Source organism: Cervus elaphus, chromosome 18, assembly GCF_910594005.1.
Source record: "Cervus elaphus chromosome 18, mCerEla1.1, whole genome shotgun sequence".
Taxonomy (NCBI): Eukaryota; Metazoa; Chordata; class Mammalia; order Artiodactyla; family Cervidae; genus Cervus; species Cervus elaphus.
This window is the reverse complement of record NC_057832.1, coordinates 55,648,238-55,669,102: the sequence shown is the minus strand read 5'-3', so window position 1 is coordinate 55,669,102 and position 20,865 is coordinate 55,648,238. Positions and strand designations below refer to the sequence as shown.

At 39.6% G+C, this 20,865-nt stretch overlaps 1 protein-coding gene across 1 annotated transcript in view; it reads left to right on the top strand.

The window, feature by feature from the left end:
• The first annotated feature begins 9,413 nt into the window (after positions 1 to 9,413).
• The window catches only part of SYPL1 (synaptophysin like 1), a 31,329-nt gene continuing 19,877 nt past the window's right edge, over positions 9,414 to 20,865 (top strand). The window contains exon 1 of the mRNA XM_043872284.1: positions 9,414 to 9,595. Within this exon, the coding sequence (XP_043728219.1) occupies positions 9,527 to 9,595 (69 nt within the window). The 5' untranslated portion in view covers positions 9,414 to 9,526. The remainder of the gene's footprint in view (positions 9,596 to 20,865) is intronic.

The following is a 20,865-nucleotide window of genomic DNA, read 5'->3' as shown; positions in this document are numbered from 1 at the left end:
AGGGAAAGTTACCTTCCCATTGGAGATACCCAAGCTGACAATTTTCCTCTACCTCCTCTCTCGCAAGGACTGCTCCAGGCACATTCTCTCTGAACATCCTCCCTAAAGACTTCCCATGTAGCTAAAGAGACACTCCTATGAACTCACAGGCCCTGGGTCTTTAGAGCTGTTTGTGAAAACATCCCTGGTATCACTTACCATTCTTCCCTGACTCCCTTCACTTTTCCCTCACCATCATTGCTCTGAGATGGCACTTTCTAAGTAAAGCACCAGCTTCAGGCTGTATCCTAAGGAACCCAGGCTTTCTGGTTTTGTTTTCAGTTAGCTATGTGTTTATTTCATTTTCTTAATAATGTGATCAGTAGCTACAAGCCTACCATTCAAAACAAGTGCTAGAACCTTGACATAACCTTCATCTAACCACGTGGCTTCCCATCCCATTCCCCGTCTTTCCCTATACAACTATAACCATGATCCAGAATTCCTTCACTTTTTAAAATATATAGTTTTATTGCATCTATATATTTTTATATAAAGTATACTCATATTTTTTCTCAACTCTATAAAAATTATGTCATATTGTATACATTTTGAGCATTTGCTTTATTCACTTAACATTTTGTTTCATTGCTAGCATTTATCCCCATTGTTGAGAACTAGTGTAGTTCATGTGTTTTTATTGCCATGAAATATTCAGTTGTGTAAATATATCATAGTTCATCTATTTGCTGTCCTATTGATGGGCATTTGAGTTGTTTACATGTTTTCGCATTGTGATTAGTGCAACTATGAACATTCTTTCACACGTCTCCTGCTGTATATCTGCTTGAGTCTCCCTCGGGTCCATCCCACAGAGTGAATTAATTGTTGGGTCATGTGTATATGAAAATTCAACTGTAGAAGATAATGCCAAAGTGTTTTCCAAATTAGCTACACAAATTTGTGTCCTTTCTATCACACCAAGAGTGTTCTCTGAAATTCACTTTTTATAGGCCCCCTTGTTCTGATAACTGCCAAAAATAAGAATTGCTGGTTGACAAGGAAATGTTTCATGTCTCCTCTGGGTATTTGCATTTTTAAAGAGAATGCTTAGAGAGGCAGTGTTTTAATCCAAAGCAATAGATTTCTCTGACTAAATATTTCAGGGCATCTGTCTCTATATGCTATTATCAGATTTACTCATTCAATGCTTCACTGGAATGCTTGAATTCTGTGTCTGTGTGAGGGCTGAAGACCAACTAGTGGGACCTGTTTTCAAACATATTAATGTCTGCTATGTGAGAAAAATAAGTAGGCTAATTATATTGGACTTCGATGCCATCTTGGTCTTCACATTTTCCCAGGTAAGTAAGGTATTTCTGATTGACATTTCAATCTTAATTACCAGACCACTAGGGAAGTCCCTTGAAAATATATTTTTGTTTACTATTTTTTCTTTCAGCTTATCTTTCCTTTTAGAATGTAAACTCTCTGAGGACAAGAATACCTTATTCCGCTTTATATGACTAAAATTTACCAAAGTACCTGGTCCATACAGGTAATCAATAAATATTGGAAGGAACAGGTCTGTCTTCACACCTCTCTTTCTTCTCAAATGATTGGCAAGCATCGAAATTAAATATGATAAGAAAATTCAGTCTTCCCTAAACTAAATTGTGAAGGAATCCAAGTTTGCTTTATTTCTGCTCTCCCATTTTCCTTTTCTTCAACACTGAGCAGTTTCTCCCCATGCTTCCCAGGCATTCAGAATCCCTTTTGAGTCTTCTTGGCAGCCAGGAACTTTTTCCTTTAGTTAAGATTATCCTCCTACGATGGTGTCCCAGATTCCAAGATTATTCCTTATTGCCTACATTCCAATTAACACTCCCACTTTTCTCACTGCCAGGAGGAAAAATAATCAGATAATTTTCTGTTGAAGTATTATGCTGTAATAGACCACTTAATGCAGTAATTCTCCAGGGTTGGGTGGTTAGTGTTGTCCTTGTTCTCTTAGGATTATACCTTGATAACAAAATCAAAGTCGATAAATTCCTAGGCTTCTCATCATTTGGTCATTCCAGGAAATGAAAAAAAAAAAGAAGAAGACAAACAAGAAACCAGAAGAGTTTATCTAAAAACAAACAAAAATCTTGCTTTTACTGCAAGGAAAATAACAATAATCAAAGAAATTGTTTCAGAAAGCAAAGACCAATTTATCTAGCTTGTGAGAAAATTACAAGTGATACTTGCTTTAAAAAAAAACTGGGGAGCATAAAATATACAAACTGATGAAGCATAAAGAATGATCACAAGTAGGTTCTCCAAAAGAATCCTTTAAATGGCCAACTCTTAAAGTTATTTAAAGTAAAATACCATTTACAAAAACTTATCTTTACAATTAACTTTTTAGGAAACAAGCTACTGGATAAAACACTTTCTTTTGCCTCCTAGAGAAATTATAAATAAACTTACATTGCCATCATTCCATCAGCATCAGATTTTTCAAGGTCAGCTCCTACTCAGGTCTTTATTTTCCCTTTTGTATCACTTAAGAAGATTGGTTTTTGTTGTTGATAAGAGGACAGACTTCCTGGGCATGTCTTGGTCAACACTGACAGTGGTCATTTGGGTGATCTGTTCTCTCTTAGTAAATGCCACAGTGTCACTCAGAATATCATGGTGGTCCTGATACAAAATCAACAGGGCGAGAATCAGAGGGACGTGCTTTCATGCATTTCTTTGGGTTTTCTGTTAGGTACAGGAAGTTCAGATCCTAAGGCAAACCTGTCCAGCTTGCTAAAGTAAAAGCACTTCATCTGCTCAGTTTACTGTCCCATATCTATCACACCCTGTTCTCTCCCTGGCAGGAAGGCAGTTCTCTGCACTTGCAAACAGAATAAACAAACTATCCATAGAGAACTAGTGGGCATTTTTATTTTTATTTTCCACCTGATTTCAAGAGAGTAAAATCTTAGGTTGGTCCAAAATTAAAAGCAGTTTCAGACCGTGTATTTTAAATTGTTATAACTAGGCTCAAACATATTTTTATTAATCAAAATAGGAGCCATTACAATCAACACATTTTTGCCAATGAGAAATAAGTTCATTTATTCCTGTAGCAGAAAAATCCATTCTTCAGGACTTGATGAACTCTTGGAAAGCACTTCCTGCCTCCTGCTGGTTGTGGAAGCGTTTTCCCTGCAAAATGTTGTCCAGATGCTTAAAGAAGTGGTCAGGTGAATATGGCAGATGAGGCAAAACTCTGTAGCCCAATTCATTCAACTTTTGAAACGCTGGTTGTGCAACATGTGGTTGGGCATTGTTATGGAGAAGAACTGGACCCATTCTATTGACCAATTGCAGTTTTTAGTGCATCTCATCAATTTGCTGAGCATACTTCTCAGATGTAATGGTTTTGCCAGGATTCAGAAAGCTGTAGTGGATCATACAGGCAGCAGACCACCAAACAGTGACCATGACCTTTTTCTAGTACAAGATTAACTTTGGGAAGTGTTTTGGATCTTCTCAGTCCACTGAACTGGTCGTTATCAGTTGTCATATACAATCCACTTTTCATTGCAGGTCACAATCCGATTGAGAAATGATTCATTGTTGTTGCGTAGAATAAGAGAAGACAACACTTCAAAACAATGAATTTTTTGATTTTGGGGTCAGCTCATGAGGTGCCCATTTATCGAGCTTTTTCACTTTTGCAATTTGCTTCAAATGCCAAATGACTGTAGAATTCAACACTGAGTTCTTTGGCAACTTCCTGTGGAGTTTTAAGAGGACCAGCTTTGATGATGTTCTCAATTGGTCATTGTCAACTTCCAATGGCCAGCCACTATGTCAAGGCTCTCGTCTCCTTTGCAAAACTCCTTGAACCACCACTGCACTGTATGTTTTTTGGCAGTTCCTGGGTCAAAAGCATTGTTGATGTTGTGAATTGTCTCTGCTGCTATACGACCCATTTTGAACTTGAATAAAAAATCGCTTGAATTTGCTTTTTGTCTAACATCATTTCTATAGTCTAAAATAAATATAAAATAAACAGCAAGTGATGTCATTAGCAAAAAAAAGCAAGAAATGTGCATTAAAATGATATATAACATAACCACATTTAAGAATTATTCCAATATCAAAGGGCAAAGTTCAACAATACAAAACTGCAATTACTTTTGCACTAACCTAATACAATACTAAACTTGAGATCTCTATGTAAAACGTAGGTGGCAATCTGCTTTACAGGGAGACAATAAAACAAGGAAGTTTTAAAAATAACCAATTATGATAAAAAATGAATCAGAATTGGACTCTAAAATCTCCATATCCACCATGTTCCATAGCCTAGTCTACCTCTTCCCCTCCATCTCTGGATATGATTCTGGAACCAGCTTATGACATCTTCATGTTTGTCTTCATTCCCAAGTCCTGATTTGTCAGAACTACTTCAATGTTAATCAACATACATAAAGTTGGTACCTTACAAATATTCCCATTAAACAGAAGTAAGTCAAAGGAAATCAAATGGTAATGCTCCAGGAAAATTTGTAGATCTGACAAAGCTAGGGCAGGAACCAGTGGTTTGTGCATCTAGTTAGTCAGTTCAGTTGCTCAGTCGTGTCTGACTCTTTGCGACCCCATGAACTGCAGCACCTCAGTCCTCCCTGTCCATCACCAACTCCCAGAGTCCACCAAACCCATGTTTATTGAGTCGGTGATGCCATCCAACCATCTCATCCTCTGTTGTCTGCTTCTCCTCCTGCCCTCAATCTTTCCCAGCATCAGGGTCTTTTTCAATGAGTCAGCTCTTCGCATCAGGTGGCCAAAGTATTGGAATTTCAGTTTCAACATCAGTCCCTCCAATGAACACCCAGGACTGATCTCCTTTAGGATGGACTGGTTGGATCTCCTTGCAGTCCAAAGGACTCTCAAGAGTCTTCTCCAACACCACAGTTCAACTGATGAAAGCATCAATTCTTCGGTGCTCAGCTTTCTTTATAGTCCAACTCTCACATCCATACACGACCACTGGAAAAACCATAGCCTTGACTAGACAGACCTTTGTTGGCAAAGTAATGTCTCTGCCTTTTAATATGTTGTCTAGGTTGGTCATAACTTTCCTTCCAAGGAGTAAGCATCTTTTAATTTCATGGCCGCAATCACCATCTGCAGTGATTTTGGAGCCCAGAAAAATAAAGTCAGTCACTGTTTCCACTGTTTCCCCATCTATTTGCCATGAAGTGATGTGCATCTAGATGTTATGCTTTTGTTGTTGGCAGTATTGTGCTGCTGGTGCCAACCTGCTATCTACTCCTGCTTACTGTCACCACATCTGGAATCTGAAATCTCATGACCGACAGGTTTAGAAACGATCAGCTGTCTTGAACCTACCCGCTAAGGATCTTTCATCTTCTATACTACTCCTATAGTGATTTTTCTAAATGGAAATCTGACCATGTGCCTCAAAACAACTCACTGCCAGAGAATAAAGTCCAAACTCCTAGCCAGGCATATAAAACCCTTCCTTCACACTGCTCCTCCTACTCAAAGCATCAGACATAAATCTGAGGTAGTTGGTGCTCCAAGAGAACTCCTTTCTCCTCTGCCACCACGCCCCACCTTCTGCTGCACTTCTGAAGAAAACCCTCTCATCCACCTTTGGAACTTGCTTCATACCTCTCAGGCTTCAGTGCTATATCACTTCCTCCACAAGGCCCTTCCTGATAGGCTTTCTTTCCTCTGAGCTTCCCTCTCAGTAAAATGAGTATCCTAATTGCTGTACCTTCCCTTAACTCCAGGGTCACATGGAAGAAATGACAACAAACAGTCTCTGAAAAATGCAGAACACTGCATAAACTCCAGGTTGTGTTATTATAAAAGTTATAATACAATAAGCCTTTTTTCTTCAGGAACCTAATTATAGTACTTGTGATGATTATTATGAAATTAGCCTCCACAGAGTAAAATGTTTCCTGTTTATTTCTTAAACGTGAGCTAAACTAAAAATGGGAATGAGAACTATACTTACGTCAGCCACAAATAGATTAAAATTGGACCCATACAGAGATGATTAGCATGACCTTTAAGGCTTCCCTGATAGCTCAGCTGGTAAGGAAACCACCTGCAATGCAGGAGACCCTGGTTCAATTCCTGGGTTGGGAAGATCCGCTAGAGAAGGGATAGGCTACCCACTCCAGTATTCTTGGGCTTCCCTGTGGCTCAGCTGGTAAAGAATCGGCCTGCAATGAGGAAGACCTGGGTTTGATCCCTGGGTTGGGAAGATTCCCTGGAGAAGTGAACAACTCCAGTATTCTGGCCTGAAGAATTCCAAAGGATCACAAAGAGTCAGACACGATTTTCACTTTTGCCCCACGTGATTTTCAGTATTTTAGGGTTAGGGTTATTGTATTTTGTATTTTGCAATCTTTCTGTAAATCTAAAATTATAGTTGAAATTTAAAAATACTTCAGTTTAATTATTTTTAGATTAATTTACTAGGTCCATTGAGTCAGTCTATTGTATAATTTAGACAAATTTAGAGTGATTTCTGTATTTTTCTAAAATGACTGTAGAATTCATCAGTGAAAAGAGCTGTGTCTAAACCCAAAACTCAGACTTTAAACTCATGGGTATTAAACACTATCAGATAAAAACTTTAAAAAAAAAAAAGGACAAATATTGGTTGGGAATGAGTTATAGTCTCATCTTACCAATAAAATGATCAGGACTCTGTACTGCCATTGAGAAAAGCAAAGCAATGTTACAGTTAGCCAATGATAAGATTTCCCTAAACACAGCTTCCTCCTGACCTCTTGTAAATCCTTAAATCCCAATGTCATAACCTGGCACATGCTTTATAAACAGCAAAGAGAGTGACAAGATAACAAGTTATGCAGGTAACTTAGCCATAATTATACTACCATAGGTAAGTCTCCACAATACTACCTCAGACAGGGAAGTTTTGCTTTACAAGTATTATTTTCCATAATGAATCTGGTAGAGAGGAGAGTGTGTTGTGCCCAGAACTTCTGGGTCTTTCCTCAGATTCCGAGAACAAATCAGAATATGACCAATGTTATAGTCAATGTTAAACAGTTATCTGAACATTCTTCTCAGATTTTGAACAGCTGTGCCTTCAGTGAGATGCTGTTTAAACACTCTTGTTTTTTGAGCATTCAAAAAATTCACAACTATCTGGTTGCCTAATTAGATTGTACTTGCTCTGCCAGCCACTCCCAGCTCCTTCTTAGGGGAGTAGGAGCTCCTCTGAACTCAGCTGACTGGCAGAAGCAGTGCTGGACTATATATCACCGATGGCAACAGCAGTAGCTCACTTCCCCTTGGTTTTGCACAGAGAATGTAAATGAGTTCTGATAAATGACCAGATACTATTCTTCTGTGACCTCTATCTTTTAAAAGTTAGTGGCACGTGGCCAAGCAAGAGAGAACTTAATACTCAAGGCACATTCTCTTAGCACCAATGGCTTCCTAAGAGAAACAACCATGCCTTCCATTAGTGGGCATGAACCAGAAGCAGAAGAGAAAGCAAAAAATGAAAAAAAACAAGAGGCAGAAGAGAGGAAATAGAAAGTTAAACTTATCAGAGGCTGAGAAAGGGCCACGTCAATTCCAATTTCTGAAACCTTCAAAAAAGGCATGGGGGGGTGGGTGGATACAGAAATGCCCAAACTGGCTTACTACATTACAGTATATTTTTTATTTACATGAACAAATAAAGCTGCAAAGTGAGCATCGTTCTGACTTGTCAGTGTATATCTGATTTGGAAATAACATGAGAGTCTAATTTGAATCTTTGTGAATATGAAGCCCAAGCCAAATAGCACTACTAGCCACAACCCAACTCCAGGGCAAACCCCAAAACCTCAACAGAGTGGGAGTAAAAGTTTAGAAAAACAAACTAAAGAGAATACTATGAGAAGAGTAGCAAGGAAGCCAGTATGGAGATCACTACCATGGGAATCCCATAACTGGGTGCCAGTAGAAAATTTTTTATTTTATTTTATTTTTTTAATATTTTCCCCCCTTTATTTTTATTAATTGGATAGAAAAATTTTTTAAAGGGGGTGGGGAGCAGGAGGACCTAAGGTATTACTTCCGGTGGTCTCAGGAGTACTGGGTACTAATGCATGGTCACCTTCTACTGATTCTGCCCTAAGGAGCATCTCTGAAGCCTTCTTGTTTGGTAAGAGGAATCTGCAGTCATTCACTAGGTATCCACTGAATATAAGGCACTGTGCAGGGATTGAAGAATGGAAGTCAGGATCAAAAGAATAAGATGTCTCTGTGGACCGGGAAATTGAAATATGTTCTCTGCATTCTCTGGGAAACAAACAAGGAGGTAAATAGGTCTCAAATGAGAAAGGGTTAACTTCTTAGAAAAAGGTCAGTAACACTTGAATAACTTCAATGGCAAGGAACCTGCTGACTCATAGATAAGTGCCTGGAACATCAGTATACGTAGGTCAATACTTGGAAGCTGGTAAATTGAGATTCCATTGTGCCAGATTCCTTTTTTCTGTATTTGGGGTACATGATGTTAGTCCCCTTACCATACACGCCAAAAGGCCAGCATTTCATCTCCAAGAACTTCCAAGATACTAGGGAAGCCAAAAGGATCATTTCTTCGGGGCTCCGATAACTGGGTGCCAGAAGGAAGGTGTCACCTAGGCGACTCTCGAATGGGGAGCAGCAATTAGCCTTCTGTAGGGACTCCAAGAGCGCCCCACGTAGAAAACTTGACTGACAGGATAGGTGAGGTGGGTAAATGGGATAGAAGAAGCCTGTCGGACCGAGCCTTTTTCTGTTAGGTATAACCTTTTTTGTACATCGTTCAACCATGACTCCAATGGTAAGTTTGAAAATAAACAATTTCCTTAAGAATGTTTGATCACGCTTCTGAGAGAGACCCTGTACAGCGTGGTCGCTCAAAGTCCGTTGTTCTGCAGTAACTTTCCATCATTTTAATAAAAGGTCTCTAACACCGCCTTGAATCGCGCCTTCATTTGTGTCAATGTTATAAACCTAGCTAAAACATTGGGAAGCGTGACGGGAAGCCAGGGTAATAAAGCTGTTGGGCCAAAGCCGTAGGTTTCCGCTGGGTGGCTTTCGCGGCGCGAGGCAGCGGCCCCAGCTACGCTGGCGTGGGACTGAGCGCGCGCATGCGCGGCAGGAATCCGGGCGCGGAGGCTGGACTTGAGCGAAGGGGGCGCGGCGCACGCAGCATGGCGTCCAACATCTACTTGGTTCGCCAGCGGATCAGCCGGGTGGGTCAGGTACGGCTCGGGGAGGCACCGCCCCTTCCCTGCCCGTGTCCGCCCTCGCCTCCCGCGCCCGCCCCTCTCCGTCTCCGCCCCAGCGCCTCGGCAAGCGGCTCAACCGCCGCCGCCCCGCCCCGCGGCCTCCCAGGCCCGCCTCCCGGAGCCGCCCCTCCTGCCCTTCCTCGCGGCCGTGGAGCTCTGTCTGGTCGGTCCCCCTCCTCCTCCGCCCCGCCGTCCTAACACTCTTTCCCTCCTTCCCTCAGAGGATGTCCTCCTTCCAGCTCAACCTCAACCCGCTCAAGGAGCCTCTCGGCTTCATCAAAGTCCTCGAGTGGGTGAGTGCAGCCTGCGCCGGCGAGGCTGGGAATCGCGTTGCCGCGCCCGCTCCGGTTCCTGCTCCCCTTCCGGCGCCCTCTGCCAGGAGACTGGGAGCTCTGGGAACTGGGGCGCAGCCCGCCCCGGATGGGCCGCGAAGCCGCCTTTGCCCCCGGGGATGGGCCCGGACGGCACTGGACGCGCGGGGAGGGGAAGTGAGGCCGAGGCCTAGGCCTGCGCGGGGCGGGGACGCTGCGGTCGGCGTTGAATCACGAGTACCTCGGCTGCGTCCGTCCCAGGCGGAGCCCCCCCACCCCCACCCCCACCCCTACACACACCGAAGCTCTCCTCTGGGTGTCCCCGGGAGAGTGGGGGTTCAAATTTCTCTTTGGCTTCACAGCTTTCCGCAAGGGAAGAGAAAACTTCCTGTTGCGGTCTAACCGAAACCCGGCGGGCTGGAGTCGCGCTCAGGCCGGCAGGCGCTGCCTCTGCGGCTCTAGTAGAAGGGGCCAGCCAGTGCATGTCTGTCCCCTGCGGACTCGAGGCCGCGCTCCTTCAGAAGTTGGTGTGCCTTCTCCAAGTGATTTGACGAGCTCTTGGGTCTTAATATGCTTTTAAGATTGACTCCAAGTTATAAAGGATAAAAATAAACTGGAACAGGGAAGCGGGCAGAGGTGGGGGGCAAAATGCGTTTTTAGTCTGATCCACTGAAACTAAACACACGTTATGAGTCGCAAGTTGGAAACACAAGTTAGGAATCCAGTTTGTTTTAGGTATTTCGCAGCAGCATCCTGCAGTCAGCTTTCAGTCCTTCCCTGGGGACACTCTGAATCATTAACATCAAAGCAGATTTATTGCTTCGACCTTGGTAATGATCTCTTTGGAGGGCTTAGTGAATACACCAGGCACTGCCTTCAGAGTTAGTGGCCCAGTACATATTCCAGTGCTGGTTTTCAGGCCCGTATTAATAGGCAGCTGGCATCTGTTCAGCGTGCAGGCAAGTTGCTTTTGTAGCCAGCAGTATTTACATCCGTAACTCTTCAACCCCGTATGTTAGTGATAAAGTGGTGAAGAGTAAGAACTTAGATTTCCTGTTTTAAATAACCTGCGGAGGTAACACAGAAACTCAGATTCTCTAATGAGTGCTCTATCTGATTTCCTTCCTACACCCAAAGTTTCCTGTTTCCCCCAAAGTTTTACTTGGTGTTTTCTGAAAACTGTGCTAATTTCACACAAACTTTTACGTTAAAAACACCTAAATGTACGTATTTAGGGTTCTATAAATATCTGTCCAGATTTAAATATAAAGAGAATTCTATTTGAGTATATAAAAATTTTACATTACAAGAGGAAAAACACATTGAACTGGGCTAATCAAATACCAAGTTTAAGGAAAAAAATCTTACACCTAGTAGTTTAGTCTTCTTGAGGATTATAATTAAAATTATAATTAATTTAAAATTTCAGTTAAATGAAGTTAGTTTATATTTGTGCTTACATTATTCATCAGTCTTTTTTGAAACAACTTTTTTTCTTAATATTTTAAAATATTAGTGGTAAGTTTATTAGTGATCATTGGTCTGACATTTTTGAAAGATACCCTTTTTAAGCTTAGGAAAATACTACTTTCAGTTTGAACAACTCATTACACAGAGACTCTTTCATGAAAAGAATATTCATTGTTGATGAGGTAGAGAATTATTTATTCAACAAATATTTGAGTATGTATTATATCAGTGCTGTGCTGAGCACTAACAAATGGTGAATAAAACGTGTTTTTTTCCCTCACGACCTAATAAAAGACATGAAAACAAATATAAATATGCTGTATGACCAATACTATAATAAAGGTATAGGTTAAGTGTAGTAGGTGAAAGGAAGGAGAAATCAAGTTGCTTGGAGGTGTAGAGAGGATTTCATAGATTAAAAAACTTGTTCACTTGGGGAATGGGTGGGGAATGGCTTTCTAGGTAAAGAGGAGCTTATGTTCAGTGGTGTGAAAAGTTGAAGCAGCAGAGCCCTATTTGAGAACTTAAGTAGTTGAGGTTGACTGCAGTCTTTACTGGAAGGGAGATGGCAGTTTGAGATGATTCTGAAAGGTTTCAAAGGGCTTGCAGAATAGTTTGGAGTTTATTGTATGAGCCAGTGGTTCTTAACCCTTTGGGTTAACCTTGGATAATCTAGGCCCTTAAGAAAATGCATACATGCGGGTACAGAATTGTGTGTTGTTTATTCTACAGCTTCCACCTAAGACCAGAATTCCTATTGTGTGTAGTGGATTCGTTCATTCAAGAGTAAATAAGCAAGTGGATAATATAATTAGATTTGCCTTTTAGAAATTTTTATTTGTTAGCAGTGTAGGGGATGAATTGAAAAGGAAAGGCCATAATTGAAGAAAGGGAAATCTATTGTTTGAAGTATAATGAAGGCCTAAAACTAATCGCAGTGGAATTAGAAAGCAAGAGGTTTAGAAATTAGAATATATTTGTGTGTTTGTGTGTGTTTAGTCGCTAAGTCTTGTCCATCTCTGACCCCATGAACTGTAGCCCACCAGACTCCTCTGTCCGTCGGGTTTTTCAGGCAAGAATATTGGAGTGGGTTGCCATTTTCTTTTCCAGGTGATCTTTCCCACCCAGGGACTGAACCCACATCTCCTAGATTGTAGGCGAATTCTTTTTTTTGTTAACTCTTCCTCAATTTTATTTATTTATTTTTAATTAATTAATTTAATTAGAGGCCAGTTACTTTACAATATTGTGGTGGTTTTTGCCATACTTTGACATGAATCAGCCACGGGTGCATGTGCCCCCCCATCCTGAACCTGCCGCCTACCTTTCTCCCCACCCACCCTTCTGGGTTGTCCCAGAGCACAGGCTTTGAGTGCCCTGATACATGCATCGAACTTGCACTGGTCATCTGTTTTATATATGGTAATACATGTGTTTCAGTGCTGTTCTCTCAAATCATGCTACCCTTGCCTTCACCCACATAGTCCAAAAGTGTTCTTGTTAAAGCTGTGTCTCTTTTGCTGTCTTTCTTGCATATAGGGTCATTGTTACCATCTTCTAAATTCCATATATGTGAGTTAATATACTGTATTGGTGTTTCTCTTTCCGTCTCACTTCAGTCTGTATAATAGGCTCCAGTTTCATCCACCTCATTAGAACTGACTCAAATACATTCTTTTTTATAACTGAGTAATATTCCATTGTGTGTATGTACCACAACTTCCTTATCCATAAGTCTGCCAGTGGACATCTAGGTTGCTTCCATGCCCTAGCTGTTGTGAACAGTGGGCAGGCGAATTCTTTACTGCTGAGTTACCAGGGCTTCCCAGGAATATATGTGTAGGATGAAGAAAAGGCAGGGCTCCGAGATGACTGCCATGCTTCTGACTTGGAGTAGTAGTGGCACATCTATCTAAGACAGATCACTAAGGAAAAGCCACAGATTTTAGGTAGAAGGTCAGTAAGGTTTTAGATATATTAAGCTTGTGGTCTCTTTAGAGCATGTAAGTGGTGGTACCCTGTAGATATATATAGGTCTAGAATTTAAAAGAAATACGGGCTGGAGATTCAGCAAATATTTGATTGCAAAGGAAAAGGGAATAGTTAGGAGACAGGAGAGAAATAACCTCACTGTTAAGAGACATTTCAAGAAAAGAGAGATATTTCAAGAAAAGAGTACTCAGCAATATTCGGTGCAATGTGAAAGAAAGTGAAGTCACTTATTCATGTCCGACTCTTTGCAACCCCATGGACTGTAGCCCACCAGGCTCCTCTGTCCATGGAGTTTTCCAGGCAAGAATACTGGAGTGGGTTGCCATTTTCTTCTCCAGGAAATCTTCCCGACCTAGGGATTGAACCCGGGTCTCTCACACTGTAAGCAGACGCTTTACCGTCTGAGCCACCAGGGAAGCAGATTAGGTGCAACAGGTTAAGTAAAATAATTACTAAAATGCCATCTCTTGATTTTGGTAATCAGTAGGCTTTATTAAGAGCAGTTTTGGTAAAGTCAGAAACCAGATGGTAGTAGGCCAAATGGATGTATGTAAGAAAGAGAATACAGTGAGAGTAGACCACTATTTGACTGTGAAGATGGGAGAGAATGAAAGTGTTAGTCACTCAGTCATGTCCGACTCTTTGCGACCTCCTGTAGCCTGGCAGGCTCCTCTATCAATAGAATTCTCCAGGCAAGAATACTGGAGTGGGTTACCACTCCCTACTCCAGGGGCTCTTCTGGACCCAGGGATTGAGCCTAGGTCTCCAGGATTGCAGGCAAGATTCTTTACCATCTGAGCCAGCAGGAAAGCCTGGGTGGAAACCTATTTTAAAGATGGGAAAGATTGAATGTGTGTGTACACTGTGGAGAAGAGACTTTTGAATAGAAGGTGTAAAACAGAAGCTGAGAGGGATAAGACAAAGTTGTAGAAGAGAAAGGCCCATAGCAGAAATTTTTTAATGTGTTTTGAATGAATTGTTGAAGTTTCATAAGGTGTTGAAAGATGTATGGGTTGCTTCTAAAAATAGTAAATTTACAAACAAATCTAAAATCTAGATAAAGGCTGTTTATTATAAATATTACTATCAGAATAATTCTCCAACTCAGTTTATGTTTAACAAGATTCTAGAAGATGTTAGACTAAGATGCAATCTGATAATATGTAACTTTCAAGGAATTACAAATCTGAAGGCCTCAGAGACATGAAGGCAAGTGCCCAGTAAATATTTATTGACAGGATAAAAATCCAGTTGCCAAAGCAGAAGCATTTCTACTTTGCTTCTAAACTGCATATACCATGCATATATATATATATATATATATGTATGTATCAGTTTGTTTAAACAGCATACTTTCAGAAATATGTGCTAGTTTATATAGAATAATCATCCCAAGTAGACTAGTAAGGTTTTTGCGAACAGAACCATGTTTTATTGTAATTTTGTAGTTTATAATGTAGCACAGAGGAACACCACAGAAAATACAGGTTGTATTACAGAGTACAGGGGATGAGGCATACTTAGACTGATGTTTATTTCTTCCATTTGCTTAATATTTAAATTTTTAGGCTATCAGTCTATGACACTGACTGCTTTTTAAGAAACTTATCTTTCTCTTAACCTTGCCATTTGTGTTCACTTTTTTCCTCCGTTGTGGAAAGGAAAATAAAAAGGATTTCAAATGGTATTTTGTGCCTAACAGATCTCTCTGTACATGTAAAACTTGTAATAGACTGACTGACTTACCCCATGCCTTTGCTCTCTGTTTCTTCTACCTGGAATCCTCTCAGTATTTACTTTGAACACTCTCATGGGATATACAAGATGTTTTTTCCATAGACTATATATATATTTATGTTGTGTGTGTATATATATATATGTACATATATATAGTCAATGCTTTTAGAATGCACAAACATATACACATATGCACCTACCTCACACAAATAACAATCTCTGATAAAACATTAAAGGGGAATTTAAGGTAACAGAGCAGTGCTTTCTTATAATAAAGTGTTCTCAAACACTGGTCTCAGAACCCCTTTAAACACCTAAATATTGAGCAACCCAAAGAACTTTTGTGTATATAAGTTATATCAGTTAGTATTTACCATATTAGAAATTTAAGCTGAGATTAAAAAAAATTTTTTTTATTTTAAAATAATCACTTGAAAGTTAGATTACATCAGTGACAACAAATGCTGCTGGTTTTTCTTAAAGTGAAAGGCTTATTTTATTCATTTAGGAAAAAAAAGGTCTGACAGATATCTGAGTCAATAACTATATTTTGTCTATTACTCATTCTTTCAAGTAAAAATAGTATTCAACGAAAAAAGTGACTATTTCAGGGAACAACTCAGTTGCTTAAATGCTCTCCCTGGAGACAACCATTGTATTTCGGTATGCAGTAAAAGTGATTTTTGTTTGTTCATTTGTGACTGAAGTACTATAGTTAATGTACAGTGTTGTTTTAGTTTCTGGTGTACAGCAAAGTGATTCAGTTATACATACATATATTCTTCTTCATTTCCATTGTAGTTTATTACAGTATATTTTAGTTCCCCGTGCTGTACAGTAGGACCTTGTTGTCTATGTTTCCTATAGTAGTGTGTATCTGCTAATCCCAAACTCCTAATTTATTTCTCCCTGCCTCTTCTTTGGTAACTATAAGTTTGTTTTCTATGGCTGTGAGTCTCTCTCTGTTTTTTGTGTTTATTTGTATCATACTTTTAGATTCCCCATATCAGTGATACCTTATGATATTTGTCTGTCTCTTTCTGACTTACTTCATTTAGTCTGATAATCTCTAGGTCTATCCAAGTTGCTGCAAATGGCATTATTTCATTCTTTTTTATGGCTGAGTAGAATTCCATTCTCTTTATAGACTACATCTTTATCCATTCATCTGTCAATGAACATTTAGGTTGCTTCCATATCTTGGCTGTGTAAAGGGTGCTGCTACGCGCATTGGAGCATTTTCAAATTCGAGTTTTCTCCAGGTACATACTCAGGAGTGGGATTGCCAGATCATATGGCAACTCTGTTTTTAGTTTTTTAAAGAACCTCCATGCTGTTTTCTGTGACTGCACCAGTTTACATTCCCACCAATAATATAAGAGGATTGCCTTTTCTCCACATTCTCTCCAGCATTTATTATTTGTAGACTTTTTGATGACTGCCATTCTGACTGATGTGAGGTGATACTACATTATTTGCAGTTCCGTGATAATTAGTGAAGCTGAACACCTTGTCAGGTATCTGTTGGCCATCTGTATGTCTTCTTTGGAGAAATGTCTATTTAGGTCTTCTGCCCATTTTTGATTAGTTTATTTTTTGTTATGGAGTTGTGTGAGCAGTTTGTATATTTTGGAAATTAAACCCTTGTCACTTCGTTTGCAAATATTTACTCGCAGTTCTTGGCTTGTCTTTTCAGTAGTAAAAGTATTTGCACATCTTGTTTCATCCCACAGAATTTTAAGAAGACTCAAGAGTCAGGATTTAGTAAAAGTAATAATTTTTCTGTTTCATCAAAGACACTTTCAAGTAAAACTGGCTTTTTTCATTAACTGCAAGTGCATGGCAACGGACTAACAGTTTGATGCTGTTAGTTCTTACTGAACTAATGATGCTTCATTCTTACTGAAGCCTAGCAGTTTTACCCATCAGTGCTTTTGTGTCGATCAGCACAAATGTCAACATAGGGTAAAGAGCAAATGATGTTGTAATGATACTGTGAAAATATTTTTGACCTCATAGACCCCTTGAAAGAGTCTTGGGTACTCCGTGGGATCCACAGACCACACACACTGAGAATTGCTTTTCTAATACAGGGTAATTGTCGTTGGGGACCAGCAATGGAACAGAAATACGGGTGGGAGAAGGACTGTTCTTGGATCTGGGAAATAAATCTGAGAAAAAGCTTCAACCTATTTTTTGGATTTATGACTTCCATGGATAGAGTACTTAAAGTACTAACAAAGACCTGAATCAGTCTACCTGCTTAAGGTCTGGATTTGTGATAACTTGAGTATTCTCCTATGTTAGTAGTTTGGGGTCCCAAAATATAGATACAGTGTTTGCAAAGTAGGGAATTAGAAATGACTATAAAACTTCTGGGCAGGGAGATTACTTATAAAACCACTAGACCAAGATGGAAAAGGGGGAAATAACATACTCAAGTTGAGCCTGTATCAAATGTCCTGAAACACATGAAGAAAACTAGTTCACTTAAAAGCTCAGATTATATCAGTGGTAACAGATACTCAGTTTTCTGTGAAGTGACAGACTCATTTCAAGACAGCCATCCAGATCAAGAGTCGGAATACTGATTCACTCCAAAAGACATAAAAATAATAGAACAGTCTGAAATTATTTTAAAATAGGTATACTTTGGTTCCTTGGAGATTTCTAATTCCATATTCAGCGAAAAAATTGTCTAAGAATAAAGGTGACATAGAGATGTTTTCAACATGTAGTAATTAAGAGTTAGCAAAAAGCATCTAGCTATTTATTTCAACAGGAACTCAGGTTTACTTCTCATAGCTCAAATTCTTACAGTTTATGGAAACTACTAGGAGGCTACTTAGAACTTTCTGTGATTGTACTTTTCAAACAGACGGAAATAATAGAAAAGTGAAATTGAAGCACTTTGAAACTGACTTTACTGCTCAGTGCACAGTGGAAATAAACGGAAATAGCAACATCAGTAACAAATGTTTCTTAAAAATTAACATCTTTAATAAATGCTTCAGACCTTGACTTAGAAAAATCAGTACCTTGGCTCTAGGCATCTAATCTGGCTGACTGTAAAAGCAGACATGCTATGATAGTTCATCTAAAGTACTGAATGGTCATATGATTTAGTAAAATAGCATGCATTGATTTTGGACATAAACCCTCATTTACTGTATACTTTTAGGTCTATTTCTGAAGATTTCAATTATGTAATTTTCCTGAACAGGTCAATCATGAAACGAAATAGCAGAGAGGACCCTGCAACTAAAAACATGTAAAAGATATCCATAAATTAGATGAGTACCAATGTTCGCCAGTAGAATCTTCTGTGAGCTGTGCAGTGTCTGGAAGTAGGAGCTGGAACTGGGACTCTGGCTGATTATCATTATAAATTTTTATACACAAAGCCCCAGATGCATGTTTTACTGTTGTTATCTTAAGGCATATTATATACTCTTGTTAAATTTCATTCAAATTAAAAAAACAACCCTTATTTCAGGTATTTGTCTAATAATTTTTTTCTCTCAACTTTTTCTGATTAAGTAGAATCTTTTTTTAACCTGGTCATGTGGCTGATCAATCCAATTCACAAAGAGTATTAGTGCTCTTGGACATGAGTTTTTGTATTGTCACTGAGTAGTTTCCATGAAGACATTTTTAAGCCACCAGTCCATGTTGTGAAGGTTGGTTTGGTTAAAAGTAAATAATTTATTCTATAAAGTCACTTAGCCATGAACACTCACATTATGATACATGAACTCTGAAGTAGAAGAATAGCTGATGGTATCCCTGTCTGTCCTATGTTATGGGACTCCTTTACCTTCAGGATACCCCACACTGTCCCAGCACCTGACTCTGACATACAGGCCCAACATGGGTTTCAGCAGTATATTAAATTTAATGAAGCTTTACTTCCTGTTTAAGTCTAAGAGTAGATATAAATAGACACATTTTCTTCTTGTACACCAGTAAAATTGAGTACTCCAGTCTACTTTAGAGAGTCATATTCTAAATATCTAAATCAGTGAGGTGTCTGTCATGTCTCTAATGTGGGTCCAGTGGGCAGAGAGGTAAGTGGAACTTCAGACTGTCCTCGTAAATATGGGACCTTTTGACCTGAACAGAAGCTTGCTCTCATCCTGTGCCTGGATTCTTGGTCATTGCAAGTGGAATTTCATGTCGGCGGTTTCAGTCATTCTTAATGGGGTAGAGTGGGGGTGGGGGGTGGGATTAGTTTCCTAAGTGGCAAGGAAGTGTAAATCAGCATACCACTACTACTCATTTTAGACTGGAAGTACAAACTGAAATGCTTATTGGAACCCCTCATAAAGTAAATGAGTATAGCAAGCTGTTTGGAAGAAGAAAGAATAATATAATTCATTGATTGCTGGTAACTAACATGCATTCTGAGGGGTGGAAAGATGATAGAAAGTGACAGCAACCTGGAATGCATATACCATTTCTTAAGTGTCATCTGTCACTCATTTCCATGGGACTGTCACTTTATGGGAATATAGGTCTGATGTTGCCATAACTTTCATTTCCCCATTCCCATGCGGAAATCAAATTTTTGTGTGCAGCACACTGATAATAAAATACTGACAACAGAGTCACATTTTTCATGAATACTGGGAAGACCATAAATCTGTTTTCAGGTCAAGTTTCACCCGTGGGCTGCCAGAATATAAGTTCTAATTGAAATCAAAGTACTAGTATAATACAGGGAAAGGTGAGATGGTTGGATAGCTTACCCTCAGATTGTTTGTATTTCATTTAGTAAAAAGTGTGTACCTCATCCCTTTTTTCCCATAAGATAAAGACCAAAATGGCAAACATGAGATTTATTTATCCTCATAACAAAATGACAAACTTGAAATGATGAGTATGTAAGACTTGAAATATGGTTTTATTTGTACATTATTGAGTATTGATTTTTTTTCCCCCTTTAGTTAAGCAGTTATTTAGTGAGCATTTAGTGTATGTCAGGCCTTCTGCTGGGTAAGTGTTGTGGTCCTTTAAAGGACCAGAACCTGGTGGTCCGGAATCAACGATAAGAAGGTGAAGGAGAGAAAGAAGCTAATATTCCCTGGTTTACGCAGAGAACCAATAAAACCCTAGAACAGGGCTTGCACCACTCACGAAGGCACAGGGCGTCCTCTCGAGGAGGTCTTGGAAGCCCGGGCAGCAGGAGAGTGAGCTTGGCGGGTTTCCACGCTCCAGAGAATTAGCCAGAGGGCGGGAGAGAGCGAGAGAGAAAGAAAGATACGGGGACCTAAGCCGCTGTTGGAGCAAGGGTGCTTTAATGATCTTTCTGTGAGTATATATAGGCTGTTTTACAAGGAATTTCTTTTGACAATGATAAAGATCAGAAAACCAAACATACAGCAACCATTATCAAGGGAACAAGGGATTAACAATGGTCATAAGGTCAGGAGACAATCCACAACTCAAGAAAGAGGATTGAGACTATGCAGTGTTGTTGTAAGGAGAATGTTTACTGAAGGAGATTCATGCATGTGTTTAATCCTATGACCTCAGTCCTGGGAGCAGCGTGCCGTTCCACTCGTTCCTGTTGCCAGGAGCTGATAAGGAACAGAGGATTTATGAGAAACAGCATGCAGGAATCCTCCTGTTAAATGTTCCCTGACAATTCCCCCTTATTTATTTATTTGTAAAAAGGGTCCTGACCATTTGAGTTTGTTTAGTTTTAACAATTTTTGCATAAAGGCAACAGTAAACAACAAATATAACTATCAATACAATCACCAAAGTTATAGTTCCAGACCAGATGCTGTGAGTAATGCTCTGAAACCCTCCGCATGGGTCTAGCCCAGATAATTGATCAGCTAGTTGTTCAGCTAAAGTGTCCAAATTAGTGGAAGAGGGCAGACTTTCAGAAAAGGTTTCAAAGATTTCTTCTCATAATAATTGTACATTCAGAGAGGCATTATCTTGTATGTTTTATAAATGAAATTTGATTTGTTCCCAGTTGTAGGCACTATGATTGAATTGAACCAGAGGAACACAAAATTGAGTAGAATTCCAATCACATTTTA